Source organism: Papaver somniferum, unplaced genomic scaffold (genome assembly GCF_003573695.1).
Source record: "Papaver somniferum cultivar HN1 unplaced genomic scaffold, ASM357369v1 unplaced-scaffold_21, whole genome shotgun sequence".
NCBI lineage: Eukaryota > Viridiplantae > Streptophyta > Magnoliopsida > Ranunculales > Papaveraceae > Papaver > Papaver somniferum.
In genome coordinates this window covers 9,453,206-9,481,193 of record NW_020631041.1, presented here as the reverse complement: position 1 = coordinate 9,481,193, position 27,988 = coordinate 9,453,206, and the positions used below count along the sequence as shown (strand labels likewise).

Sequence of the window (27,988 nt, the reverse complement as noted above, 5' to 3'; positions counted from 1 at the left end):
ATGAAAAATTATTTCCAGAAGTTTTTCCAACTTATTTACGGATGGAATTTGAAGATTTTTATCTTTACGAATTACAAATGTAAGTATAAAGGTGAAAACTTAAATTTTTAACAATAAAATATAATAAGAAATAACTCTTTTTAATCATAAAAATTCTCAGATTATCCCTATATAATGCTCAACAATTCAAGCAATTCTCAATTTTTAATTTTGTATTCATTTCTTTTTCTTTCTTAAATCAGCGATCTTAAATCAAGTTCATTTCGGATCCTTAATTTTAGTTCTACCTTTTGATGTATAACTAATCATAAATCGTGATGTTAGTTATAAGAATCTTCTTACCAAGTTAATAACAACTGCTATATGTTGACCAACTCGAAAATAGTGAAACAACAAACAAACCTTCTTTTTTTTTTTTTTGAAACATGGATATTACAACTTACAAGTAACCATACAACATAACAAAAGCAAATTAGCAAAGGTAGCCTGGGCTTTTGAAACAGATTAGCAAAGGTGGCTTGGGCTTTTCCTGCGTTTTTTCAAAGCTAATGAGCAAAACAAGTACTCCAATTTTCCAAATGGTCGATTTGAATCAACATGATCTACTACTCATCAGCCGATCCACCTTTAGCACCACTACAGCACTCTTCAAGTTTCAACGTTAACTCATTGACTTGTTTCTCCAAAGCTTGCTTATCCTGGTTGAATTGCTCAATCAGATCTGATACTTTTTTCTCAAGAACCTGCTTATCGTTCTTCTCCTGGTTCAGTTGCTCGAGTAGATCTGATACTTTCTTCTGAAGAGATTGCAGTTTGTCAGCCTTCTCTACATCTGGATCATTTATAGATACACGATCCATCTTTGCACTTGCAGCAGAATCATTTCCCTGCTGTGGACTAGCATGTATACCATATCTGGGCAAGTTAAGCAAGTCATGTGACCAGGTATAAGTAAATGATCTACTTTGATTATTTGGAGCCAACCAGTCGATGACATGACCTTTACAATTCACATACTTATCATTTCTAGTCAAGTAAGCAAATAAATCATCAAAATCACTCTCTTTGTTATGTGGCAGAGATAAATGTTCAGAGAATTTTAATACCTCATGGGTGTGAAAGTACTTTGATGTAAGAGGTGAACCGAATTCCGCCTGAATCTTGAATATATGAAACTTCAAACCCATGGTGCGTCCCCATACGAGATATAATTCTGGATCACTAAAAAATGACATTAGCGTAGTGCTAACAAGAAAGATCTGGGCAGGATGAATTGGAAGAGCAAAGAGTGAGAACAAGAGAAAATAAGCTTGTTTAGTATCCAAGAACACTATGAGATATCAGATCTACTTATATCGGGTGAAGTAATGAGAAATAAATGATCTATCGCGGTGTTATAGAAAAACATAGAGCTCAACAAGGATGAATCTGCAAAGTCAATGACTAGAATGTATCCACTCAACGACAACACACCACGGTTTATTATTATATCGTTTTAAATGATCTGCAGTATCATGTACCATCCCACATAGAGGTCGGTAGGAGAGACAAGAGATGCTCACACGACGTTCAATGAGGTGTACAATCAACGTGTAAAGTATAAAGGTTGGGTTGAATACAATAAGCCCATAAACAAACATGTCCCTACGTCCGCAGAAACACAATTTCAGCCTAGTCAAAACTCAAAACTGAATCGAGAAAATCATACCATAAAAGTTTTGTCTGTCCTACCATCAATCTTAGCTCCGCATTTTATTCATAGTCCATTCGTAGTCCATACATTCGAATCACATTAGCCTAAAAAAGAAAGTGCTTGTTATTCTCTTCTTGAATGAAGTAAGCTAACGGTACATGATAAAAATTCATTGTTCTCGTATTAAGGTTTCGAACAAAAACTATAACACCAAAAAAGACTGTTATGTATTGAATCGTTAAATCGTGATCATGCAACTTAAACGTGAAGAGCATTCATGTACGTGCTTAATCTTTCCATTGCAAACTTCATGGATGCTTCAGCTTCCCCATCGGCTTCCTTTGCAGGCCTTTGCAGCTTCCTTTTCCTTTTTGTATTCTCTAACTTCCTCGACGACTTTTTTTGGCTTTCTCGAGGAAATCTTCAATATCAGCAGCCTTGAGGGACGCATAGTTGGTTTCAATACTTTCAATGTCTCGTAATAGTAGTTTTTCCAAAATCATGCCAGCTTTATCAACAGTATTAGGAGGATTCATCGCCCTATTTTCTAAAATCATGGATGGATAGAGTTATTGTTGTTGCAAACAAAGAGAATTTTATTGTGGCCTCTCTTTATAGGCCTAAACTTGATTCAGAAGTTCCTAATTTAGTGTGGTCGTCGATATATCAACTCCACTTCATTCTAGATTTCCTAATATAAACCCCGCTCTTTCCAACCGACTTTTCTTTTTTCGGAGTGATAGGCTTCCAGTGAGTTTAGCCCGTCCGTATGGGGTAGGACCGAGCCCGCCGTCGGAATTTCTCGTACGGTGGCATCGGTGGTGATCGGCAGGATTAAATGGGTGGCATTTCTTGAATGGACTCTATTTCTCGACAAAACCCACACGTTATCTTTTTGCTAGTGTGAATCATCATCACTAGCTTTTTTTTTGTGTGTTGTGCATCCATAATTAGTTGCATCGACTATCATTTATCACTAATCTTAAAATGGGTGGTGTTGGTCTATCTCCTCTCGATGACGATCACCTATATGGAGGATTCACCGTCGACCTATCCCCAAAAGTTAGGGTTTGGAATTAATATTGCTAGTAAGATTTACTTTGGAATTAAGTTAGGGTCTAAATCATGAACGGAGAATTTTATTCTGGCCATTGTTAAGCAAATAGCTCAGTCATCCTAGAGTCAGCATTCAGTTCAGTCTTCCTCAGGACTAGCTAACAAGTCTCATTGAATGCGTGTAACTCGTTCCATTTTAGTTAGCTATTTTATCGTCTGTTAAACCCTATCTCTGTAATATCTTCAAGTATAAATAGAGAGTGAATCTCCACAGATCAGGTGTGGAAGATATTAAATCAAAAACCTTGTTCTAACTTGGTATCAGCTTTTGATCCAAGCCACCTTCCGCTTATCAAAAAAAAAAAAATACATCAAAAACAGTTCTGAACCATCAACAATGGCAGACACTACAAACACCCTTCGCCAAGTACAAATTCACCATCTAGTAACCTTGAAACACACCGAAACAAATCATCTGCTATGGAAGGCTCAATTTAAACCCATTCTTAAGGGTCATGATCTCACAGGTTTCATTGATGGAACTAAACAAAAACCAGCAAAAACACTTCCAGATGGTGAAACCATAAATCCTAGTTTTATTGCGTATGAATCTCAAGACTCACTGATAGTTGGATGGATGAATTCAACCTTGATACCTGAAGTCTTAAGCACGGTAGCAAGACTAGACACAGCTAAGGAAATATGGGACAAGTTGGAATCAGAATATGCACCCAAAACCTTTGTTCACCAAATGAACCTCAAGAAGCAGCTTCACAACCTCTCAAAAGGTAATAAGACTCTGAAATCTTATTTAACTGATGCTAAAACTCTGTTTGCTCAGTTAGAGGAATCAGGTTATACAATATCTAGTGATGAAAAGAAGAAAGCCATCTGCAATGGCTTAAATCAAAGCTATGATCCGATTGTCACTTCTCTCACTACAATAGAGGGTATGGACATTGATCTCTTTTACTCCCATATTTTAACTTATGATATGAGGCTAGAGCAACAGCTAGCCTTGCTGCAGTCACCATTAGCCAATGTCGCTGTGTCTACCACAGCCACATCTGGCTATAGACAGGACCAAAGAAGATATGCTGGTCCAAGTTCTCAGTATCAGCACAATACAAATATGTCTCTCAGGAGGAACAACAACAACAATAATTCACAGCGCAATAACCAGCTGCAGTCACAGAATGATGCCGGCACAGGACCAAAGTGCCAAATCTGCAAGAAAAAAAATCATCTTGCAGATAGATGTTGGTTTCGTTATGAGAAACCTAATGCCAATCAGCAGCGCCAACCAGCTGCTTACATATCTCTACCTGGTGGACACCATGACACACAATGGGTTACAGACACAGGAGCTACGAATCATCTGACAGCAGACATGAGAAATCTGAATATTCCTCATGAGTATGATGGCACTGAACAAGTGCAAGTGGGTAATGGTAAATCATTGACTATTTCTCATATTGGTAACAGTTCATTTACAAAAAATTCAAGATATTTTTACTTAAATAATATTTATCATGTGCCTGAAATCAAGTGTAATTTACTGTCAGTGTCTAAATTCTGTAAAGACAATGCAGTCTTCTTTGAATTTCACACATCTTTTTTTGTTGTGAAGGACAAGCACACAGGGCATCCACTGCTGAGAGGACTTGAAAGGAATGGTCTGTATGTCCTAGATGGAGTCAGTGCGCTGGATCTTCCAATAAAACCACAGGCAAATGTTGCTTCTAGTTTACTATTATGGCACCAGAGATTAGGTCATCCCATGTTGCGCACAGTCTCCAGAATATGTCGTCAATTTTCTCTTCCCGTTGCTAATAAAACCTTTGATTTTGTCACTCTTGCCACATCAATAAGAGCAAGAATTTGTCTTTCTCTCTTAGTACGACTGTTTATGACAAGACCTTGAGCTTGGTTGTTTCTGATATTTGGGTCTCTCCGCACTTGTCAGGATCTGGTTTTCGTTATTTCCAATTGATAATGGATGTTTTTTCTCATTTTACCTGGGTTTTCCCACTTGTGCAAAGGTCAGATGCTCTTAAGACTTTCATAATATTTCACAAACAGGTTGAAAATCTGACTGACCATAAAATCAAGATATTTCAGTCAGATAATGCCTTAAAGTATAAGAAGTTCACATCTTATCTCAATGAATCAGGTATTCAACATAGATTTTCGTGTCCACACATGTCACCTCAAAATGGCCTGGCAGAACGTAGAATTCGTCATGTGACTGAATCTGGTTTGTCTCTTTTGTTTCATGAAAACATGCCTCGTTCCTTCTGGGCTGATGCCTTTACCACAGCCTGTTTTTTAATCAACAGGCTTCCAAAGTCCAACTCAGAGTCAAAAACTCCACTAGAACTTCTTTTTCAAAAATCTCCAGACTACTCTTTCTTACGAGTTTTTGGTTGTCTAGCATATCTCTGCCTTAGGTCGTATAATGCAAATAAACTTGAACCAAGGTCTCTTCCCTGTGTCTTCATAGGATATAGCAGTTCACACAAAGGTTATTTGTGCTTGCATCAGGAAACAAACAGGCTATACATATCACATCATGTTAGGTTTGAAGAAACATCATTCCCATTCAAGTCTTCTCGGCAGCGCCACACTCCATTGTCTTGTTCAGGTGATGTGCCATCAAGCACTAGTGTTTTACTTTCTCATCCTTTTAACAAATGTAACTCACTAGTACATCAGGAAGATGCTCAATTAGCTCCAACGGTTCTTTCTCCATCACCGGCTACATCATATGCTCCAGATTCTCCTGATCTGGAGAATTCTCTTGCACCAACACAGAATGTGTCAGAACCTGTTTCAACATCTGATTCTGAGACAACTAACACAAGCGCAGCTTCATCAAGGGATCATCATGAGGAACCAACGGTTGTGGTCCACCCTATGACGACTCGAGCAAAATCTGGAATTACGAAACCCATTCAGAAGCTATGTTTGACTGCCACAAAGCATCCACTATTGGAAGAAGACTTCATGGAACCGACTTGCTACTCTATAGCCTGCAAACATCCTAAGTGGAGAAAAGCTATGGATGTTCAGATTAATGCACTGATTCGAAATGGTACATTCTCATTGGTGCCTTTTCAAGAAGGAATGAATGTTGTAGGTTCGAAGTGGGTCTTTCGTGTTAAAAAAAATCCAGATGGCAGTATCAGTCAGCATAAAGCCCGTCTGGTTGCCAAAGGGTTCAATCAACAAGCCGAAATTGATTATGGTGAGACATTCAGTCCCGTGATAAAACCTTGTACTATACGTCTTGTATTATCTATTGCTGTAATGCAAGGTTGGCCATTGAAGCAATTGGATGTCGAAAATGCATTCCTCCATGGGAACTTGGATGAGGAGGTTTACATGAAGCAGCCTGCTGGGTATGTTGATCATAACTATCCCAATCATGTCTGTAAGATGCATAAATCTTTATATGGCCTCAAACAAGCCCCACGTGCTTGGTTTTCGAGGATAAGAAGCTATCTGGTTAAGCTTGGTTTCACAGGTTCTATATCTGATAGCTCATTGTTTATATTAAAAACTCCTGACCATGTAACCTATGTTCTCATTTATGTGGATGACATCATTGTCACGGGTTCTAATGCCTTAAAGATTCAGCAGCTGATTGAGTCTCTTGGTTCTGAGTTTTCTCTGAAGGATATGGGAGATTTATCATTCTTCTTGGGTGTTGAAGTCATCAGGAGTGCCAATACGCTGATTATTACTCAGAGAAAGTATGTAACTGATCTTTTGAAACGTACCAAAATGGATGGTGTGAAACCTGTGTCTACTCCTCTAGCTGCAAATGAGAAGATTCAGAAAGGATTTTATATTTATACCCATCCCAGAGACTCTTCCTGTATTCCATTCCAGTAAAATTATTCCATTACAATAGCAGAATCGTGGATAGGGAACTATACTAGTAACCTACCTAATTTATTGTAGAAATTCTCGGGATCAATGATTGGTAGTGAGAGATTCAAGGATCCTACACTCTATCGTAGTGTCGTAGGTGCGCTGCAATACTTACATCTTACTAGGCCTGACATTTCTGTTGTCTTCAATAAGGTGTGTCAGTATATGCATGACCCATTTGTTGAGCATTGGGATATTGTCAAACGGATTCTCAGATATTTGAAAACCACCATAGACTATGGCCTTCATCTTGGTGGCTCTCGTGATTTCTCCCTCCATGCGTATTCTGATGCTGACTGGGCTGGCAGTCTAGATGATCGTCGTTCGACGAGTGGTTATTGTATTTATTTCGATGGAAATCTTATTTCCTGGAGTGCTAGGAAGCAGAAGACGGTCTCTAAGTCTAGTACAAAGGCTGAATATCGTGGTATGGCAATTGCCACTTCAGAAATTATCTGGATCCAATCTTTGCTTCAGGAACTTGGCTTCAACATTGCCCCACCCATGCTATGGTGTGACAACCTGGGGGCAACCTACCTTGCAGCAAATCCAGTTTTCCATGCCCGTACCAAACATATTGAGATTGATTACCATTTTGTTCGTGAAAGGGTTGCAAGAAAGCAGTTGCTGGTTAGATTCATAAGCTCGAAGGATCAGTTGGCGGATATTTTTACCAAGGTCCTTTCTGCGCCACGGTTTAATCTTTTGCGAGCCAAGTTGCACATTCGTGAACTCACATACAACTTGAGGGGAGGTGTTAAGCAAATAGCTCAGTCATCCTAGAGTCAGCATTCAGTTCAGTCTTCCTCAGGACTAGCTAACAAGTCTCATTGAATGCGTGTAACTCGTTCCATTTTAGTTAGTTATTTTATCGTCTGTTAAACCCTATCTCTGTAATATCTTCAAGTATAAATAGAGAATGAATCTCCACAGGTCAGGTGTGGAAGATATTAAATCAAAAACCTTGTTCTAACTGCCATTGTTTTTGGTTTTTTCTAAATATAACTCATGTTTTTATTAACGATAGTCTATTTGATTTTGGTAAGAATAGCGGCAATGCTATTCGGATGGTTGTTCTCCTCCCTACTCTCTTCCATGTCTGACGTGGTGAGAGGATGTGTACAAAAAATTTAAACCACGTGGGTTGTGTTTCTTTTTCTTTCTTCATTTTCCTCTTTCCCCCGCATCTTTTCTTCCCCAAATCTCCCAATCTGATTTCAGTCTCTATCTCATCTTCTCAAAAACAAAAGAAAGTAAAGTAAAAAGAAAATTAGTAACTGCATTATCGAAAGGAAGTAACCCATTAATGAAATCTGAATGAATATTATCGGTTAATCGACTAATTTTGTTTTGAAGCATTTATATATATGGATACAGTGAAATCCGTTAATCTCACAGTTCGATTGCAACAATTAGTTCCTTTTGTTTGTTTGAATCTGATTATCACAGAAAAAGGTAACTGCTACGAAGTGAATAAATGATTTTTTTCTTATGGAATTTTCCATTCCGTCCATTTAATCTCGTATCAACCAATTTATTGATAATCCGTGCATATCATAACTTCTGTCAATCGATCTCTGAGTGTATGTATCAGCAATACTCTCCTGATTATTTTATATCTCATTTGTCTATGACCAATCTTTAATTAGGTCAGAATCATTTACTTCAGACATAAACCATGACAACCTTAATCCAGCAATCGACCATGACAACCTAAATCCAGCGAACTTCAGAAGATTTTGGAACAAAATTATTGTAGCTAAACTATTATTTGTTCACTAAACTCTTTAAATTTCTAGAGGGAGGCCAAATTTAGTTTAATTATCAGTCCTATGATGATTATTACCACATAGAAAACAAATGTTATCATACTCAATTGAACAACATCGAGCAATCGGAATTATTTTTTTTGCATGAGGAGAAACAACAATGGTTAAGATGAGACACGGGGGGATTCAGAAATTTGGGGAAGAACAGACAGATGGGAAAGAGAAAAACGAAGGAAGGAAGGCTCATGTGGTTTAACTTTTTGTACACATCTCCCGCCACATCAGACAGGGAGGAGAGTGGGGAGGAGAACAACCTAGTTCATAGCCTACAAACTAGGTTGGTGAGTCACTTAGTTGGTGAAACACTGAGTTGTAAAATCCCTGACCCGTTTTGCTTGATTAAAACGGTTTATGATTAGGTATTACCATTTCGATCAAAAATTCACTTTCTGACATATCTTATCCATGTCGTAGTCAAGTAATGAAGTTTCAAAGTCTACACAATTGTGAAAGATTTACGAGGAACATAAGTATATTGACTATGCGATATTTCAGCAAATCCTTTGATTACTATTATTCTTTGAGAATATAAGAGAACTTGATAACCGATCAAAAAAATATAAAATAACTTGATATCGGTTGACGACATTTATTGGCGGAGGATTCTAACTAAGGTTTCCTATTAAACAAAAATTACAATTAAGATTGTTCAGAGTCTAACGAAACATGCAGAGCTACGTACTAATACATCAAAGATACATAAAAAAGAAAAAGACGGAGTTAAATCCGGTGAGCTTGCATAGATTAGTTGGAGATCACACTGTATAGTACACCTAGTACAAAGTTCTTGATAAAAATTTGGAATAAAATTGATCGCAAGTATAATTAATTTCGGTGGTTGGTTTTTTAATAAGTTAGGAAAAGGTTATCCGAGGTTTTATCATGGTAGAGGAAGAACTAGAGAGATCATTTCTTTAAGCTCTTTAATTTAAACGTGGTATATCCTATCATTAATTAACAACACATTAAGATGTACTAGTATATCCTATCATCATAATACTGTTTCCATGAATTAGGCATCAAGAATTTACAGCAATCACAATCGAAGGAAGTAGAATCGAAAGACAGAATTTTCAAGCATCTCATATTATATTTTTATGTCTCATTGAATAAAATAAAATAACATATAGGGTTTACATTAATAAAGGAGAAGGGTGAAAGCAAACACATGAAGTGGAAGTAGATTTGATTTTCGTTTTTTTCTGTTTTTTTTTTTATTTCTTTTTCTTCTGCAGTTCTTGGGGAATTTTTAACCGCAACAGACTCCTCGTTGGGAAATAGGTCCAGATGGCTCCCATCCGTGTCCAATTATTATTCCTCGAGGCTGCTTTGATATATCAAAAACACCTTCCTGGATCTTCTTGTAGATTGTTGTTGCCGTACTTAAAAACGCCTCTCCGACGTTCTGAGCAGTTTTTGCAGAGTCTTCCGTAAATATCAAGCCGTGCTCCTTGGCAAACTGCTCACCTTCCTCTGTGCTAACAGCTCTTCTGCGAGCAAGATCACATTTGTTGCCGATAAGCATAATTGTCATGTTCGCATCTGCATGTTGCCTCACATCTTCTATGTTTTATATCTTAGGGTTTACAATAAATACTATAGAAGCAAGCAGCAATGGTTGCAGCTAGTGTTAATGGTGATCATCGCGGTCCTGATCCATTCGAAGCTCTGATAGTTGATGGACGTGTAGGTATACGCCCTTCCATTCATTACAAAGATGCTACGATTGTCACCGTTTATTTTCATCTTCTTGATAAGAAGATTCAATCCCTTTTGTCCGACGCATATCTCAATCACGAACCTCTTCGAAAGTACTACCCCTGGTGCAGCAGATCTTATCACTGGTATGATTACTGCTGACATTGCATGTCTCACAAGGTATGCCATACTCGCTTTGTACAATCGGCTAAGGACCATTGCAGAATTTTATTCTCCTTTTGCCGTCGAAACTAGGATGAAATCTATTGCTCCGGTATCTCGTCACATGGAGTTTCCGACTTTCTTGAGTAGTTTGCTTTCTTCAATCGGAGCTCTTCGAATCAGCTACGGTGCACCAAGAGATGTCCTCATTTTTTATGATCCATCTGCAAATAACAATTTTTATCTTAAAATCCTAGACAACAGAGAGGCAACACATGAAGGATGTTACAGACGATTGATCACTAATCTTAAAACGTGTGGTGTTGGGCTCTCTCCTCTGGATTACGACCACTTAGAAGGTGCATTCTGGACTACATGTTTCCTTGTGAATATCAAAAACATGGAATTGTTGAAAGTTTGTGGAACTGTACATCCCACCAATTAAGTCAAAAAAAAAAAGTACATCCCACCAGGTTTAGTACTATCTGTTCTCTCTATTATACTATCTTTTGTTTCCTTTTTTATGCTTCATTTTTTTTTAAAGAAAAGAGAATTTTAATAAACTGCCACACTTTCATTATCCGGTTTAATAAAGTGCCACCTCTTTTTTGAAATTATATAAAGTGTCACAATTGTTATAAGTTCCGTTAAGGCCCACCTAAATTAGTCAATCTCGTTGGAACCAGTCAATATCTCATTAGAAGAGATTAAAAAATGATTGAAATTACTTTGATATCCTCAAAGATATAAAGCTCTGCGCCTCCTCTTTTTCTTCCCCTACTTCTTCTCGACAGACCCCTCCTTTTCGTTGGAACCAGTCGAGAGATTCCTCTTTTTCTTTTTGTTGGAACCGGTCAATATCTCTCGACTGTGATCTCTCTCAAAATCGGTTATGTGAGTCGAAGGTATACATATAAATATTTCTGCTACGAACTTCAATTAATCTTGAAAGTTGATTCATTATGTGATAATCAATAAGTTGGATCTGTTAATGAGTAGCAATCTGATTCTCGATTGGTTAATGAATCATCGGGTCAAGGGGTTAGTCGCTTTTCTCGATTGATTGAGGAATCATTGATTGAATGTAGGATGAGAAATTGGCATATTATTGAGTTAGTTTAGTTGCATCTTTTTACAATGGAAGAAAATAAGTTACCGTGATGGAAGACGATGGAAGAAACTAACCGAGATTAATGCTAACAAATGGTCTCCTGGTTTCGTGAGATTGAGAAATTGGAATCACGAGGAAGGGTGCTTCTCTATATAATCCGATTTTATTTATTGTTGTTGAAGATTGAATCAAAGGAAAAAATAAAAAATGGATGGATCCAGTGGAATGGGACAATTCTTCCAGTTATGGAGCTTGCAATAGAGCAGGAAGAACTCGCATCAAAGAAAACATCCTAGAACAGCTTATGGTAACGAGTTACTAAAATGAGTCGATTTAACTCAGCTACATCAAAATGATTCAAGGGCTTATACGTCTTTTATAACGCTGAATAATTTCCAGATGTGCACTAACTGATGTTAACGGTTTAATGAAAAAAGGGATTTTTAACAAACTGCCACACTTCCAATTTCATGTTTAAGAAACTGCCACCGTTTTTTAAAAAGTTTATTAAATGCCACAACTGTTAGTGTTTCCGACTGGACCCACCTAATTGGTCAAAAGTTCGCTGACCAGGTCAAGATTCTTACACCTGTCTATATATCGACGACTCAAGATTAGCTTCATGAGATTACTACACGTGTAGTGTTTTAATTTACTATCATATCCTTCACGGAAATGAAACCAAACCAAGTTTTTTGCTTTCTCATTTTTCATTTCGTTCTCTCCGTGTCTCTCTTTTCCAGCAGAGAAACTTAGGTTAGAGAAAACTAGGGTTCTACAAAGGGATTTGGTTTAGGTTGTGAATCTGAGTAAAGGGTTTCAGCAAAGTTCAAGATGAAGAAGAAGAATAACGGGAAGAACAACCAGTTGTATGTTTTACTAAAACCCTAACTTCGTTATTCTCGATTTCTGAAGAAACCCATCTCTTTCTTCATCTTCTTTTTTTCTTCTTTTCATTTTGTTACTTAAATCGATGTTGTTGCATCTTAGGGTTTTGAATTGAAGCATGAGTTGATGTTTGGTTTGATTGTTTTCTGATTTTTCATTAGGGTTTGATTGTTTCAGTAAAGTTCATAGTGATTCGAAGCATGAGTTCAATTTCTGAAGTTTATTTTTAATTAGGGTTTGATTGTTTGATATGTAGTGTAAGTAGGGCTTAAATTTTGGAATTTGTATGATTAGGGTTTAAATTGTTGGATTTCAGTGCTTAGAAATTTGTGGGTTTACTGAAGTTTATTTGTTTACTTATGATGCAGTGATGAAACATATTATCCATATAGAGACATCAGCGTCTTGGTTATGGACAGTAATATGACTTTGTTCTTCCCTCACATGGATAGAGAAAAATTTGACCTCAAGGAATTTGAGCAGATGTTGTGTGTTAAGTTGCGCCTTTCTGAAAATGAAATTCCTAGTTTATATTGGATGATAGAACCATGTTTGCCTGAGATTATGGATAATAATGAGGACTTGTTTAAGTTCTGGGAGCATGTAGTACCTGATGATAAAGGATTTATATGTTTACATTTGAAGATATTAAATTCTGAATTCGGTAATGACAATGACTTCATTGAGGATGCAATGGAACAACCAGTGACAGTAATTGATGAGACTCCAAAGAAGTCCCATAAGAGGATTGCTAAAAAGCCAGTTTCAAAGGAAAAGTTTGTAAGGAGATCACCAGAAAAGACTGTGAGGAGATCACCAAGGTTGCAAGCTCAGTCAAAGTTTGAAAACTCAAATGGAGGAGTATCTAGGAAATTGTTTGTGGATCTGTTAAATGAAATGGAATCTCAGGGTTATTCTTGGGTTAGTCAAGCCAGTGTTGTGGGTTCTAGCAGTGTACCAATTCAAGTGACTGAAAACTTTAACCATGATTACTGGGTTGATGCAGTCAAGAATACTGATGCAGTGAACCAGATTGATGCAGTGAACAACAATGATGCAGGGGTCAGCAGTGATGATGATGAGGAGAATGTGGTGTTAGAGAACACTACTGCGGATGAATGTCACCCCATTGAAGACCCAAATGCTCCACCAATATATGACAGTGATGAAGAGGATGATATTGATTATGAAGATATTGTCAAGACATATAAAGTTGGAGATAGAAGTAGTCATTCAAGCAGCGGTGAAGAAGATGATGAAGAAGGTATTGAGTATTAACCCTTTGATGTTTATAACTTATTGTCTATTTCCCCTTTCTTTAAATGTACTAACACTTTGATGTTGTTTGTTAATTGCAGTTTCTAATGATGGTGGGAGTAATGATAATAATGATTGTCTTGAAGCAATAAATGATAAAGATGTGAAAGCTAAGTTTGATTACAAGAACTGGAAAGAAGACTTCAATATGCACAGTGATGAAGAAGAAGAACCCTTATTCCCTGTAGAAGAAGAGGTGGCTCCTGTTGATCCTACAAAGATTGAGGTAAAGTATGCTTTTAATAACAAGAAGGAATTTAAGAAACATCTTAGGGGTTACTGTGTAAAAAATAATTATCAGTACACTGTTTACAAGAGTGATAAAACTAGATTAAGAGTCAGATGTAGGTTTAGGGAAGAGTATGGATGTCAATGGTTTGTAAATGCTAGCATAAAAAGGCATGAGCCTAATTTCATTGTTAGGAAGGTTAATCTAGAACATACTTGTGTTGAAAATCCAAAGAGTTTTAACAGATCTGTCAATCCTGAGTTTGTAAAAGAAGTGGTACATGAGAAGTTAAATGAGAGAGCTGGGGCCTTAATTCCAAAGCCTAGACATATAGCAAGAGACTTTTTTGTTACTCATAACATAGATATACCATATATTTATGCATGGAAAGCAAGAAATCTTCTTTTAGAAGATCTGTTTGGTAATTATGATGACAGCTACAAGGATGTACCCATCTTTTGTGCAATGGTGGCTCATACTAATCCAGGGTCAGTTGCTAAATACAGTTATCAAAAAAAAGGTAACATTATGTTCAGTTCATCTTATTTATGCTCTTCCCTTTATTTATTTGTAACTTATGCTCAGTTAGTTACATAGTTTGGTTACTTAAAGTGCAGATAAGGCATTCATGAGCATGACTATTTCATTTGCTGCACCAATGAGAGGATTTCAGAAAGCAGGAAGACCAGTCATAGGGTTAGATGCATGCCATCTAACTGGAAAGCTTGGTGGTGTACTAATGGCTGCAACAGCACTTGATGGTCAGAATAATCTTGTGCCTTTAAGCATTAAGGTCTGTCAGAGTGAAACTAAGGAGAACTGGACTGGGTTCCTCAAGTATTTGGCTCCAGCAATCAATGCACATCATGCTGGCAGAATTACCTTTATTTCCGATAGGCAGAAAAGCTTGTTGGAAGCTGTTCCTAAGGTTTTCCCTGGTGCAAGAGTTAGATATTGTTTCAGGTATGTGTTTTTTTACAGTAGTTTACATTGTGTATGTGTTTTTCTATTGGTTCAAGAACTTGAAGAAGTACTAACTCTTTATTTGCATATGCAGGCACTTATACAAGAACTTCAAGAAATACTACAAGGCACCAAACTTGCACAACTCATTGTGGAATGCATGCAAAGCATACAAAGTAAAGCATTTTCAGGTTTGTGCCTCTTTTGTTAAAATCCCCTATGTTTCTTGATTGTTAGTTTGTAGGTTATATATAAAATTGTGATTGTTTTGCAATGTAGGAGCACTTTGACAGTATATGCAAAGAAAATGCTGATGCTGGTGAATATCTTAGGAAAGAAGATCCAAGTACTTGGTCTAGGGCCTATTTTGATCCCCTTAGCTGTTGTGAGCATATGAATAACAATTTCTCTGAATCTTTTAATTCCATGGCTTCTAATATAAGAGATAAACCTATAATCCAACTAGGCATGATGTATGGTCAGTTAGTCATGGGTTTGTTATTTAAGAGAAGGGAAGAATCTGCTAAGTGGAATGAAAATGGTTTGGTCCCTGCTGCTGTTAAATTGATAAATAAGATGCTTGACTTGGTAGGAAAGTTTGATACAGAAGGCAGTGTGGTTGGACAAGTTTATTTGGTAACTAATGTGATCACCAAGAATATATTCACAGTGAATATTATAGACAAACAATGCACTTGTTTGCAATGGCAGCTAAGGGGATTCCCTTGTCAACATGTTGTATGTTCATTGAAACTGCTGATGCCAAACTGGAAAGAGTAAGTGGTTTGTATTATTCAATTACTTTTTTTGTATTATTCATTTACTTTTGTTTTTGTAAGTGGTTTGTATTATTTATTGTTCCTTGTACACTGACACACCTTTGTTTTATTGATTGAACAGTTATTGTGCTCCTTACTATTCTGTGGAGTATTATAGGACCACATATGCAAATGCTGTCACACCCTTAGAAGACATAACTGAATGGTTATGAGAAGATAAGGTAGATTTATAAACTTTATTGAAAGTGGTGCATTTACTTTTCAAGATATTAGTTATTTATTTTTCTCTTTTCCCTATTTAAGAATCAAACACTTTAGGGTTTCATTACTCTAACTTTCTCGTTTGTTTTCTCTTCTTCTGGCAGGCAACCATGAACGTCAACGTAAACCCTCCTCCTTATCAGAGAAAAACTGGAAGACCAGCAAAGAAGAGGAAGAGAAGTTATGATGAACCTGAAACTGTGGTGAAGAAAAGGAAGTGTGGAAAATGTGGATCTATTGTTGGACACAACAAGAGAACCTGTGTTGGTGGTGATGTTGGTAAAAACCAAACTGGATTCAAGACAAGCACTGAGTATGATGCTGCAAACCGCACCTTCACACAGAGAGATCATCCTGAAAGTAGCACTGCAAGGGGTAAAGCCAAGGTGAACAGATCCAGAGGTACATCATTTTTTGTTGGTGAGTCATCTGCAGGACCTAGCACTCAAGGAAGACCAGTAGCAGGACCTAACACTCATGGATCTACACAAGATAATCAAAATTTCAGTCAGAATTTTGCTGGTATTGGATCTGTCAGTCAACATATTTCTGTCACAAAGGGAAAGCAAACCAAGGCTAAGAAGACTAGGAAGTAGAAGTGTGTGTGCTTTATTGTTTGTTTTAGATATGTTGTGGACAAGTATCTAATTGATGGTTAGTTTTTTTGGTTGCTTTAGACACTGATTCTGGTATGGACATGTATATGTACCAGAAATCAGTTTTATTTTGATGGGATAATCTTGCTTTATGAATGAAAATGATATTAGTTAGAACTAATTTTCAGATTACATGTTAATTGTCTTTTCAAGTTAATTTTTACATATTCTCAGATGCATTTCTGATTAGCATTGTTCTTTGTAGCATTCTTGTTTATGCAGTGGCTAACTCGTTCCAGGTTAACTCGTTTTCTTCACTGCACCGAGTCGCGAGTTAACTCTCTGCTCAATCACTGGCTAACTCGTTCCAGTTACTGATTCAGGGGCTTTAATGTCATTTTACGCTGCTGATTTAGTGCCACATATGCACTAACGGATACTAACGCCAGTTAACTGTTTTCTCAAAAAAACGTGACGGAAAAAGTCAAGAGTGTGGCATTTAATAAACTTTGAAAAAAACGGTGGCATTTTCTTAAACATGAAATAGGAAGTGTGGCACTTTATTAAAATCCCCATGAAAAAAACAGGATGGAAAAGGTCAAATGTGTGGCACTAAATAAATTCCCAAAAAAACGGTGGCACTTTTTGAAACATGAATTTTGAAGTGTGGCACTTTATTAAAATCCCTAAAAAAAATTTAGATAAATAATGAAGAAAAATGCCAATCATTAAGATACAAGTAACACTATACTATTTTTATTTAGTTGTACTACATACCCTTTTAATATATACTAGTATTGGTACATGATGTGTCTATGCAATCCTACAATATTAATCAAATTTGAATAAATAAAGAAGAAAAACATCAATCATTGAGATAAAGGTAACACGATCAGTTTTTTTCATCTTTGTCGCAACACTACCATGCTTGCAAAGATGATCTTTTTTCGGAAGATAAGGAGCAGTAAGTTGAACTCAGGAAAGCAATCGAGGAAAGATATTTTTGATTTCTAGATGAGGTAAAATAACAAGCTCCTCGGACACCAATATGAGTCATAAAAACACAGTCAACATTGTGGCCGTATGAACAATTTTAAGAACTCAGCAAGGGATTAACGATCTTCATTTCCAGATGAGATGATCGATAGGAGGGTGTTGATGTTGCGACTAGAGCCGAAGGATCTGTAGCAGTTATGTTGAAATGTTGATGAGTCCTTCTCCGTGTTGGAGTTTTTTAAGAAATCGATTGATCCTTGGTCCCCTAATTCATCTTAGTCCCCAATTCCTTCCTCTAATAATGAAGTTCATCCGTTTGCAAAATCGTCGGTTGTAACATGCGAATGTTGGAACAAAATGTTGGGAAGGTTGTTCCAACATATTAGCTAAAAGATGAATCCATAGTGATCGGACTGAAGACTAAAATCTCTCAAAAAAAACTTAAATAAATATTATACAATCTTTATTAATAAAAAAATACTTGTAAGTATCTACATAATGTGTATAAATATGAACTAGATCTGTGTCTGTGCTACAGACTGGGTATTTTTTTTCCTTCTAATTTGGTGTGCGCGTGGCTGCGCCTCGTCCCATGACGGTATTTTAGGTGTGTGCGGGGCGGGGCGATGTATTTTTGATTTGCAGACTTTTTTAAAAATTTTGTTTTATTTTTCTAGATATTTATTTATTTTCTTTTTATTTTCGAAAAAAAAATATGCGTGAAACATGTGGTATTTTTTTTTCCTCGTATGTATTAATTTGAAGAAAAAAGTCCGAATATGGTAAGTACTCGACTTCTGAATCAAATTTGGACTTCAATAAAACTCCTAACACGTTAAGTTAAGTTTTCTTTTTGAGTTTGCAATTTTTAAATCAATTATACATTGTCAAGTATCCTAACCAAAACACCCATTTCACAAAATCAAAAAACAACCTTTTTCGACCGATAGGAAACGAGGGTTCCTCACTGTTCAACTGTGAGCTCTATTTGTCTACACCTTTAAGTCTTTAGATATAAAAAAATGCTATCTTCTCGAAATTTTTGTTGTTAAAATTATACAAAATGCAAGTATGCGTCATATATATATATATATATATATATATATATATATATATATATATATATATAGGCACATAATGTTCTTACCAGGGGAAACAAAATCAAAAGATAATAACCATAAGCATATGCTTACTCCAATATCTTATCTTTGTAAAAGCGCTATAAAAAAAATGGTCTCAATACTCAATTACAAAATGTAGTAGGATTCTTTCACCTTCCTTGGTCTAGGCTGGTCACCATTCCCTTGCATTGGTGCTTTTTTTTACTAGCTAAAAGCATATATTTCTTACACACCCAAAATGTTTGAGATTTAGGTGTTGATCCAAAAGAAATGAAAAACAAAGTCCAAAGATCCAGTGGTTATCTTCTTCAAAAGTTGAATTAGATGGTGACTTTTAGTGGTAGCTCCTCTTCAATTCTTTCCTTCATGGGTGTCCAATCTTGCGACCCTGCACAATGCAAATAAAGCAATATAGATGAATATTAAGAAAATGGTGCATGCACATATAAGTTATCTACAAACACATTGCGTTATAAAATTCTGAAAGATTTTACCATTCTCTTGGCTAGATAGCTTACTTGATTTTTGGATCTCTCTCTCTGAAACAACCATGAGCCTCCTTTGCAAGATTGACGCCATGAACAGGAATATGGAGCACATGCCAAACATGACGGTGATCGGGAACGCATTTACCTACATAAATCAGTAACACCCAAACAAACTGTTAATATGCGGCTTGTGTATTTCTAATAAAGGAATGCATCATTTAGTTGTATATCAATGGAACTCCTTACATTGTAAAGCACGACGCACACAAACATGTTTAGAGGAACACGGAAGAAATTCATGATTGTACTTCGAGCCTCCTCAGGTATGTACTGGGACCTCATCTTCATTATTGATGGCCAAAATATCCCCACGCAAGCTTCAAAGGTACAAAAACCAAAGAGTTGAATACACCCAGCGAAAGAGATGCTACCACCTTTCACCCCTGAAGGTGGTACCAGTATCTGATCCATTTTGGCAGTCAAAAGTTAGATAAAGAAATTTCATCCAGTTTGCTGATTTGAATCAATAGCTAGAGTGAGTCAATTCGAGAATTGTGGCATACGTACACTGGTAATTATAGGAAGGAGCAGAGTAAACGCGGCAATAGCGAACACCATTTGCATGTAACTTTCAGTTCTGAGAGAGACACGGGCCATCATTCGGGAGGCAATGGAGCTTCCCAACATAGAGGACAGCATGAATGTTGCGAAAATGAAACCATGTGGGATATCTTCATCGTTTGGGCTCAAAGCAGGAGTCCACAAGAACACAAACGTGTACATTGAACCTTCAAACAGGGATTGTATTGCACCCAACAATGCGATTTTCTCATCTGCAGCAATCGCTAGTGCAGCACCTTTGAATTGGGTAAGCAAATCCTTGTTATCGGAAGGGTCTCCGAAGTTTTCCGGCCACGAAGATAAGATGATGGCCATGCCAAGGGCAAGGATGCATGCAGCAGCATCAAATGGAGCCACAGGTCCAAATCCCAGATTATCCGCTAATAAGTTTGCAAATAGGCCAGATAGGATGGCAAAGAGACCATTCCCAAGAAATATTGCCTTGGAGAATGTTAGTGACAACCATTGTTGTTCAAAACCTCTCTGCAAAAAATAAGATCACATAAAATGAACCAACGAGTAATCGAAGCAAACAAAAATGAAGATTAAGACACAGCTGCTTCACCTTATTGTGTTCTGCAACAAGCCATGACTCGAATGCTGAAAACAATAGAGAAGTTGCGACTCCTCCCAAAATACGACCCAACATCAATACTTTGTACTGAGGAGAATGCTTTGTGATACAGCTCAGTATGTAAGTAATGCAGTAAGTAACACAAGCTCTTTTCCGACCCCTAAATTCGGACGCACAAGTAGTTAAGAATTAGCTACATGAGTGTGCATATTCAAATGAATCAAAAATGAAACATGGTATCAAAATTGGAAATGAACATCTTACTGTTTGTCAGCCAAAGACCCGACAATTGTCCCGAAAAACATAGAAGATCCAAAACCAGCAATGAAAAGCCTGCCAATATCCCCCTTACTGAAACCATATTGGCTATACAAGTAGTATACATAAGGACCCTGCATCCAGTCCCCAGCTATTGCCAAAGGAATTTGAAACAAATTAAAACCACACACAAACATACCCAAAAAACATTAACAAGAAGAACTACAATAACGACTGGATGAAATGTACAACACGTAACGAAAAATCGCCAGTCAAATAAACAAACAGATTATACCCCAAGATCATAAAGCTTCACATTTGAATCGAATTTACTCACTGGAATATCAACAACTCAAAATGTACGACTCAATGAATATCTTGTAAATATGAAGAGAAAATCAGACAACAAATCTAAGGAAACCCCACACGTTTTACATTCTGAAATAAGCATTTAAATATTCCAGTCATATATGATCAATGGATCCGATCCATGTGATAAACGAAGGCGACATACGCGTTCGAGTTAGGAATACATACACATCATGAGAGAGTACACAACTAGGTAATTGTTCTTGAAAGAATTGAATGCAGTTGTTGTATTGATTCGATCTTTATTCGTCTTGCTCAACTCAAGGCTCGCAACAACAAAAGAAAGAACCCCAAAAACAAGATAATAAAACATCTCCATTTTTTCTCCTAATGGAATATGGATCAGAATTGTGCCTTTCCTTGTTATTATTCTTCAGCTGCTTGATCCAGTTTTTTCTTACATATGTGGTAGAATTTTCAGTTATAATCAGTTATTAGTTATAGTAAAAGTGGGTGAGATAACTATCTATTGCATTGTGGGTGATGTTAAGAGCATGCCACAATTGGAGCATTAACTATTAATGGCCATCCCTCACTCAGATTGCTACTTTGTTGCGCCAAGGAACGAAGCGAATGGTCGACAAGACAACCCGTACGAATATCATCATTAATTTTGTTTGAGATTGGAACCCCCAACAGCCCCATCTCCTGCAAGTTGTAGATTATCTGGCAAAGTTAATGCAATGGTATACGCACACATTGTAGATATGTGAATATCATGTAAATTATGATGCAAATGGGTCGATGACAATTCGGTCGGAAACGCCTACAACCTAGTATATATGTTTTTGCCAGCAGCACTTCCTCCATTGCAGGTTCAGTCCCCCTCCATTTTTCAAGTTTAGAAATTTTTTAAATTCGCTTTAATGCGACATTTATTGCTCTTCCTACATATACGTTGCTGCTGTACTCCTCCAACTACTCTACATCTTCAAGATTTATCTGTTTCTTGATCATGGAAGCGAAAAATGAAGAGACGAAGAAGGTGCAAAATGGTGGTGGTGGTGGTGGTAAATCTTCTTCAGTGATTGGTTCAAAAGCTGTTGGGACTGTAACTGAAGATGATAATCAACAGAAGATAGATTATATGTACAAGGTTGTTGTGATAGGAGATTCAGCAGTTGGTAAGACTCAAATTCTCTCTCGTTTCCCCAAGAATGAGTTCTGTTTCGATTCGAAATCTACCATTGGGGTTGAGTTCCAGACACGAACAATCGCAATTAATGACAAAGTCATTAAGGCTCAGATCTGGGATACTGCTGGCCAAGAAAGGTATGTAAATACATCTAGCTTTACTTAAACTTATCGTAATTGTGCCTTAATGACGATTAAATTACTTGTTAAAGCGAAGATGGGTAGGTGAATGCTGGTTTAAATTTGATTATCTTATATGTTGGGTGTCCATAATTACAGGTATAGAGCAGTAACAAGTGCCTACTACAGAGGTGCACTGGGGGCAATGTTGGTCTACGACATCACCAAGAGGCAAAGCTTTGATAACATAGCGAGATGGGTCGATGAATTACTGACTCACGCTGATAAATCAATCGTGATTATGTTGATTGGGAACAAGGCTGATCTTAGCGATCGAAGGGAAGTCCCAACTGAAGACGCTGTTGAATATGCTCAACAGAAAGGTCTCTTCTTTTCAGAGACTTCAGCACTGAAAGGAGATAATGTAGAGAAGGCATTCTTCAAGGTGTTGGAAGAGATATATGGAGTGGTGTCAAAGAAGGCATTATCGTCAGATTTCAATGGCAATAGCAAGGAAAACCGTCATACAATGATCGGTCCCGAGGGTGGTGTGGCGCTGAATGGATCCAAGATTGATGTAATTTCAGGTGCTGATATGGAGATTAGCGAGTTCAAGAATCCCTCCCCTTGCTCCTTTTCTTGTTGATCATGTGTTCTTCTCTTATGATTTTATACAACCACACCATTGTGGAATCAATATTATTTCAAAACTGTAATATCATGTTTCTGAAGTAATTACATTTCTTGGTTTCTGGTAAAAGTGATGCAAGTTGTTCATTCCCCTGAAACATTAACCTCAGAGCTTAACTGCTCCTAGAGTTGGGTTGCGTGGGCTTTAACAACACAGGCACGTCCTGTGCCTCTGTTGCCCATTGAGTGCCAACAGAAGAAAGTGTTGGAACTCAAAAGGCGAAGACTGCATCAAAGGACACACCTGATGGTGTACTCCAGAAACAAAAGAAACAGAAGAATTGGGTTCTGCAACTGCGCCAAGGCAATTATAAACCTTGAATGCGAAGTCAGCAAGAGCAATGCTGTCTGACATTATGTTCCAGTCAATAACAAAGGCTGAAGCAGAATAACACAAATGCACCAAAGGCTCACAAGAAAAACATGCGACAGATCTCAACTCAAAGCAAGCAAAATTGATGGTAAGAACAATGGGGCAACCAAGAGCCTGGACCACGAAATTCAGCCATCAACAGAGAAAACATTTAACAGATAATAACCTTAATTTGTTCTTGGCACTTTATTCCTCTCTTAACTTGCAACATAAATTTGATGGTAGGAACAATGGGCCCTGGACCACGATATTCAGCCATTTAAAAAAACAACAACATATAATAGCCTTACTTTGTTCTTCTTGGTATTTTAGTTTCTCTATTAACTTGCCAAATATGTAAGTACTTGCCTTTCAGAAAAAATTATAAGTTTAGACAGTGAACTTGGAATAAACACACAATAAACTAAACCTTCGTTTTTACATAAAGAGGTAAATCAAATGTCTAAAGCCAATAATGGGTGACATGATGCTCAAGACTACTGAAACTGGTGTTATATTAATCTTCCCTACATATATTATAAAGCAAGCCTTGACTCAAGAAAAGAACCCAAATTGTACAAGTATTATTTAGTCCAGTCAGAAATGAACAAAATCTTAAAAAGAAGATTAAGTTAAAGTAAACAGCTAAGTTGTGTTTCTGCAATAAAACAGTCTTCTATTGGTTCAAAGTCGACGAATAAAAAAGGAATTGACAAAATTAGCTTTGAGAGATCAAACCTGATCCAAGGAACTCCATCATTCTCCAACTCATGTTTCCTAAATCTTGCTTTTGCGTATTTAGTAATAGGCAGTCTCTTTCTAAAAAACTTTGTCAAAAATGTTGATAAGGGATCCTCAGATTATCTTCCAACTACTGATGATAAAGGCCACATTTTGACTTGGCGACTTTACCGAACCCTCGTGTTACTTCAGAAGCTTCGGTTCACCATGTGCAGTTGCTAACTTGAAGGCAGCGTGGCTCGTCCAGAGAGTATTGCTCAGCTCAAACCAGAAGATCAGACCCTGACAATATCAGGGCTGAAATACTAGTTCCAAAATTTTCAACCAATGTAACAGAAATTACAATGAAGGTTGGTCTTGGGAAAGTAACTTTTGGAAGCCGAACAATAACAAGTGCTCACAATTTAGTAGTAGTATGATCGAGAGGCACCACTTTTAGGCACATACTGACTAGCACGGCCTCGAGTTTCATAAACAATGCGGTCATCCGGCATGTTCCTGACAATGTATTACCGAGGGTCAGAATCAGTTTGATGGTTATTGCAGGGTATCATGTACTCTCCCCGTTTCAGGAAAAGTGATACTTTCACTTTTTTCATTTTTGCCTAAAAACCTGAAACGGTGGTTGTATGTTTCTAGATTCGATTACCTTGAGTATTCATCGTACGAGGAGACATCGTGTTCAGCATAATCATCTGCCTCCAATTCTGACCACCGAGCTCTGGTACTCCTTGTAAGAGGTCTCGACACCAGACGCTCATCATCCTAAAAAGAATAGTCGAAGTTAAATAAAGGAGTACATACCCGTTAAATAAAAGAGTGAAACATATGTTACTGTTAGGTTAAACAGCTCTTGCTTTTGCAGTACATACCTCATAAGCATACGGACGTTTGTACCTAGATGGAGTAGAATGATCAAAATCTTCTACTGCATCATCTTCATAATATTCTGGAGGATCATAAAAGTCTTCAACATATCGTCTCTGAGAAGGAATTTGACAGTAGGACGTCGAAATATCCTGATAAGTTGCTGACGAACGTCTACTAGATGAACGACCCTCATAATATGTTTCTCTAGATCTGCTGGGAGCATGCGTTTGTGCTGAAATTTAGCTTTAGAGTTTAAGCATTGACACGAATAAGAAAGATTTGAAAAGGAAGAATGTTTTAGGGAAAAGAAATCAGCTTACTGGGAACTTGACGCACAGACTCCCTTCTAAACTGGGAACTGTATCTCTCAGCAGGAGGGGATGCTTCTCTTTCATAATCATCTTCTCTCCTCGAGTATCTACTTACAAATCGACGATCTTGATCCTGACTAGGTGACTGTATACTTCTGCTTGGTCTGCTTGTGTGAGAAGAACCAAATCCACGTTCGTAACTTGTTCTGCTAGAGTTACCTCTCCAACCACCCATCACCATTGTACGCTTCCGCAGAGGCTTCCGTAGAGAGGCCTTCAGTAAAAGCTGCATCGCCAACACACACAGCATATATTTATCATTGCATTCTAATGCTTTCCGTCCTAATCATTTTATAGCAAAATTTGTAAAAATAAAAATTACACATGAAGAAGAAGAAGAAGAAGCTCATCATTTATACAATACCTTATTAGCATCATCATCTACACCATCTTTGTTCACACCATCAATGCAAGCAAGCGCTGCCTCTCGGGTACTAAAGTTGATAAACCCGAAGTCCTTGCGCTTGGCAGAAGGCATACTGTGAGCAAGTGTCACATTTACAATCTCACCATACTTCTTAAGATGGTTGTAAACCGTATTTTCATCCCAGTCATCAGGCAAACCATCCAAGAAAACAGATTTGACCTGCAACAACAACAAAAATTGACAAGAAATCAAGTTACTCAACATTGTGATTTAAATGCTAAATGTCTGCAAAGACACCTAATCTGAGCTCAAGAAACATAATACGTAGAGACTACCATCCCACCCCACCTGAGCCATAACATCTTCATCCGGTTCAACAGCAGATTTTGCAAATGCAATATCTGCTCTCACACTTTTACCAAAATGTGGATTCAATTTATGCAGTTTGCTACAAGCAGCGACAGCATCCATGTGAGTGCTGAAACTAAGAAATGCATAGCCTCGATTTCTTCCACTTTCATTTGGGTCCTCTATCAGATCAACTTGTTCAAGGTTTTCTAGATCATATGACTTCAACTTTTCTACAAGCTACACATATAAGATGACGAGACAAACAATGTTGGATCAATACACTGTAGACATTTTACAAAACATAACCGACAGTCAAAGTGAAGTTTGCAAATGTAGTACCATATCTTTAGTCCATGTCATGCAAATGTTACCCAAATGTAGTGTTTCATTGTCATTGTTTCTCGTTACTTCGCAGACTTTATCTCTTATCTACAACAGCCACAACCACATATCACATTTCAATCCAAATATCCAACGTTCCAATCTCAATAACTCAAAACTCAAACAATGGCAAACCCGAAAACAAACAACAACTTACTAGGGTGTAATTGAGCTCAGCAGCAGCCTTTTTAGCCAATTCAACAGAAGCAAATCTAACAAAAGCAAAACCCTTATTCTTATTAGAGTATTTACTCTTCACTAATCTGACTTCTATAACTTCCCCAACTCTTTTAAAAACATCCATTAAATCATCTTCATCTGCATCTCTGTCAAGCCCACCAACAAACACTTCATATTCTTTCTGTTTCTTATTATTACCAGTACTAATAATGGGTTTATCTTCTTCTTCTTCTTCTTGTTTAGGAATCTCGACTTGTTTATTGTTATTATTAGATTCATCATCAATCTTGTTCTTGATTACATGTTTATCTTCAGAAATTTCAACTAATTTCTCCTTCACTTGTTCTTTTTCTTCTTCAGATGAGATATAACATGGTTCTGAAATTAAAATTAAAAAAACAGTTATAAGGGTTTTCTTAAAATCTAACCAATTACTAAAATAAGTATAAGAATTAGTGAAATATAATGTACCGTTTAGATCAAACAATTGTCTGCTGCTGCCATTGTTAGAGATTTCAAGCTTTTTAGTAGAGTTTTGGGATTCATTATAGTTATTATCAGTGAGCGAGGGTTTTGGAGTTGTTGAAGAAGGTGATGAAGTTTTATTGTGAATCGGAGTGAGTTGATTTTGCATCTTCTGGTGGTGTTTCTGAAAGTGGGAAAAACTATGAGGAGGAGGGTTTTGATTGTTGATGATGATGAGAACAAACTTAAAACAAGGAAGAGAGATGATGGTGAAAAGTTAAAAAAAAAACACACAAAGGGATAAGAAATTACGCGTCGATAATAGAGCCAAACCCTGTTAGTGGGTCCTACCATGTCTTTTCTTTTGTTTATTTCCACCCAATTTATCGAACTCCGAGACCAAACCGATAAAGAAAAATACAACACTGCCCGGGGTTTGGACACCAAAAGCAAAAGTTTCTTCGGAAATAAGAAGCGAAAAGATTTTGCTTCATATAATATAATTTTTTGTATCTAAATATTATTCTGAAATTTAATTCACAATTTAATGTTTGATTTTTGGTTCAAGAAATTAAGAAGCCGAAAGATTTTTTCAACATTGAATTAGCAGTGTCCTACTATTCTCTTTCTCTTTTTAGTTTCCATCCAATTTATCCAATCGATAAAGAAAAGTATAACATGGGGTACGAGATCTACAATCTGGATATTGAAGCAGAAAGTTCTTAAAAAACAACAAGTAGAAAATTTTTGCTTCACATCACAAAAAAAAATCTTTTGTGTTCATGAATTTGTTTGAAATTTGGTTCACAATCTATTTTCTTTTTCTTTTTTTGTTCTTAGAAATCTGTAAAAACAAAAAAAATCTGAACATATATTAAAACATCAATTTTAAACATATCTGAGTTATGTAAGTGGTGGGCAGTCGCCTTATTATGTTGGATTATAATTTTTTTTTCTTTTTCTTGTGAAGTGTCTATTTCTTTTTGCAAAATAGAGTTAAATATTCTTTTCTTCGAATAAA

The 27,988-nt window shown here is 36.9% G+C and overlaps 5 protein-coding genes across 7 annotated transcripts; 1 reads left to right on the top strand and 4 right to left on the bottom strand.

The window, feature by feature from the left end:
- Positions 1–382: 382 nt before the first annotated feature.
- Positions 383–1,478, bottom strand: LOC113340383. Its single transcript, XM_026585585.1, has 2 exons — positions 1,107–1,478; positions 383–915 (listed from the first exon to the last, which is right to left on the bottom strand). The coding sequence occupies exons 1-2, from the start codon at positions 1,109–1,111 to the stop codon at positions 606–608; spliced, it is 315 nt and encodes a 104-aa protein (XP_026441370.1). The 5' UTR covers positions 1,112–1,478; the 3' UTR covers positions 383–605.
- An 8,285-nt stretch (positions 1,479–9,763) lies between these two features.
- LOC113339559 (ras-related protein RABB1c-like) lies at positions 9,764–10,048 on the bottom strand. Its single transcript, XM_026584806.1, has one exon. The coding sequence runs from the start codon at positions 10,046–10,048 to the stop codon at positions 9,764–9,766; it is 285 nt and encodes a 94-aa protein (XP_026440591.1).
- Positions 10,049–18,683: 8,635 nt separating this feature from the next.
- On the bottom strand, positions 18,684–21,336 carry LOC113340286 (molybdate-anion transporter-like). The gene is made up of 7 exons (XM_026585492.1): positions 21,114–21,336; positions 20,583–20,727; positions 20,310–20,478; positions 19,691–20,227; positions 19,370–19,585; positions 19,154–19,268; positions 18,684–19,023 (listed from the first exon to the last, which is right to left on the bottom strand). The coding sequence occupies exons 1-7, from the start codon at positions 21,262–21,264 to the stop codon at positions 18,956–18,958; spliced, it is 1,401 nt and encodes a 466-aa protein (XP_026441277.1). The 5' UTR covers positions 21,265–21,336; the 3' UTR covers positions 18,684–18,955.
- Positions 21,337–21,856: 520 nt separating this feature from the next.
- LOC113339277 (ras-related protein RABA3-like) lies at positions 21,857–22,849 on the top strand. The gene is made up of 2 exons (XM_026584578.1): positions 21,857–22,217; positions 22,359–22,849. The coding sequence occupies exons 1-2, from the start codon at positions 21,901–21,903 to the stop codon at positions 22,843–22,845; spliced, it is 804 nt and encodes a 267-aa protein (XP_026440363.1). The 5' UTR covers positions 21,857–21,900; the 3' UTR covers positions 22,846–22,849.
- Positions 22,850–23,644: 795 nt separating this feature from the next.
- On the bottom strand, positions 23,645–27,238 carry LOC113340171 (heterogeneous nuclear ribonucleoprotein Q-like). 3 transcript variants are annotated; one of them, XR_003355354.1, is made up of 9 exons: positions 26,974–27,238; positions 26,480–26,880; positions 26,281–26,370; positions 25,939–26,178; positions 25,588–25,809; positions 25,173–25,449; positions 24,855–25,065; positions 24,632–24,747; positions 23,645–24,480 (listed from the first exon to the last, which is right to left on the bottom strand). XR_003355354.1 is itself a non-coding variant. In XM_026585379.1 (9 exons), exons 1-9 carry the CDS (start codon positions 27,134–27,136, stop codon positions 24,387–24,389), a joined length of 1,833 nt encoding a protein of 610 aa, XP_026441164.1. In that variant the 5' UTR covers positions 27,137–27,238; the 3' UTR covers positions 23,645–24,386. The 3 variants fall into 3 exon arrangements, 1 of the variants encoding a protein (XP_026441164.1); XR_003355355.1 differs by having other exon boundaries at positions 24,855–25,062; XM_026585379.1 differs by having other exon boundaries at positions 24,855–25,084.
- Positions 27,239–27,988: the final 750 nt, after the last annotated feature.

Bases quoted from the DNA above. Each gene is read 5' to 3' on its own strand.
- LOC113339559 (XM_026584806.1), bottom strand. From the start codon at position 10,048: ATGACAATTATGCTTATCGGCAACAAATGTGATCTTGCTCGCAGAAGA.
- LOC113340171 (XM_026585379.1), bottom strand. From the start codon at position 27,136: ATGCAAAATCAACTCACTCCGATTCACAATAAAACTTCATCACCTTCT. The intron at 26,179-26,280 runs GTACTACATTTG...TTATATGTGTAG, and splicing joins TGACATGGACTAAAGATATG to CTTGTAGAAAAGTTGAAGTC. The intron at 24,748-24,854 runs GTATGTACTGCA...TATTCTTTTTAG, and splicing joins AACGTCCGTATGCTTATGAG to GATGATGAGCGTCTGGTGTC.
- LOC113339277 (XM_026584578.1), top strand. From the start codon at position 21,901: ATGGAAGCGAAAAATGAAGAGACGAAGAAGGTGCAAAATGGTGGTGGT. The intron at 22,218-22,358 runs GTATGTAAATAC...CCATAATTACAG, and splicing joins GATACTGCTGGCCAAGAAAG to GTATAGAGCAGTAACAAGTG.
- LOC113340286 (XM_026585492.1), bottom strand. From the start codon at position 21,264: ATGGAGATGTTTTATTATCTTGTTTTTGGGGTTCTTTCTTTTGTTGTT. The intron at 20,228-20,309 runs GTGAAGCAGCTG...TATTTTTTGCAG, and splicing joins TTGTTGCAGAACACAATAAG to AGAGGTTTTGAACAACAATG. The intron at 19,024-19,153 runs GTAAGCTATCTA...TGCATTGTGCAG, and splicing joins GAGAGAGATCCAAAAATCAA to GGTCGCAAGATTGGACACCC.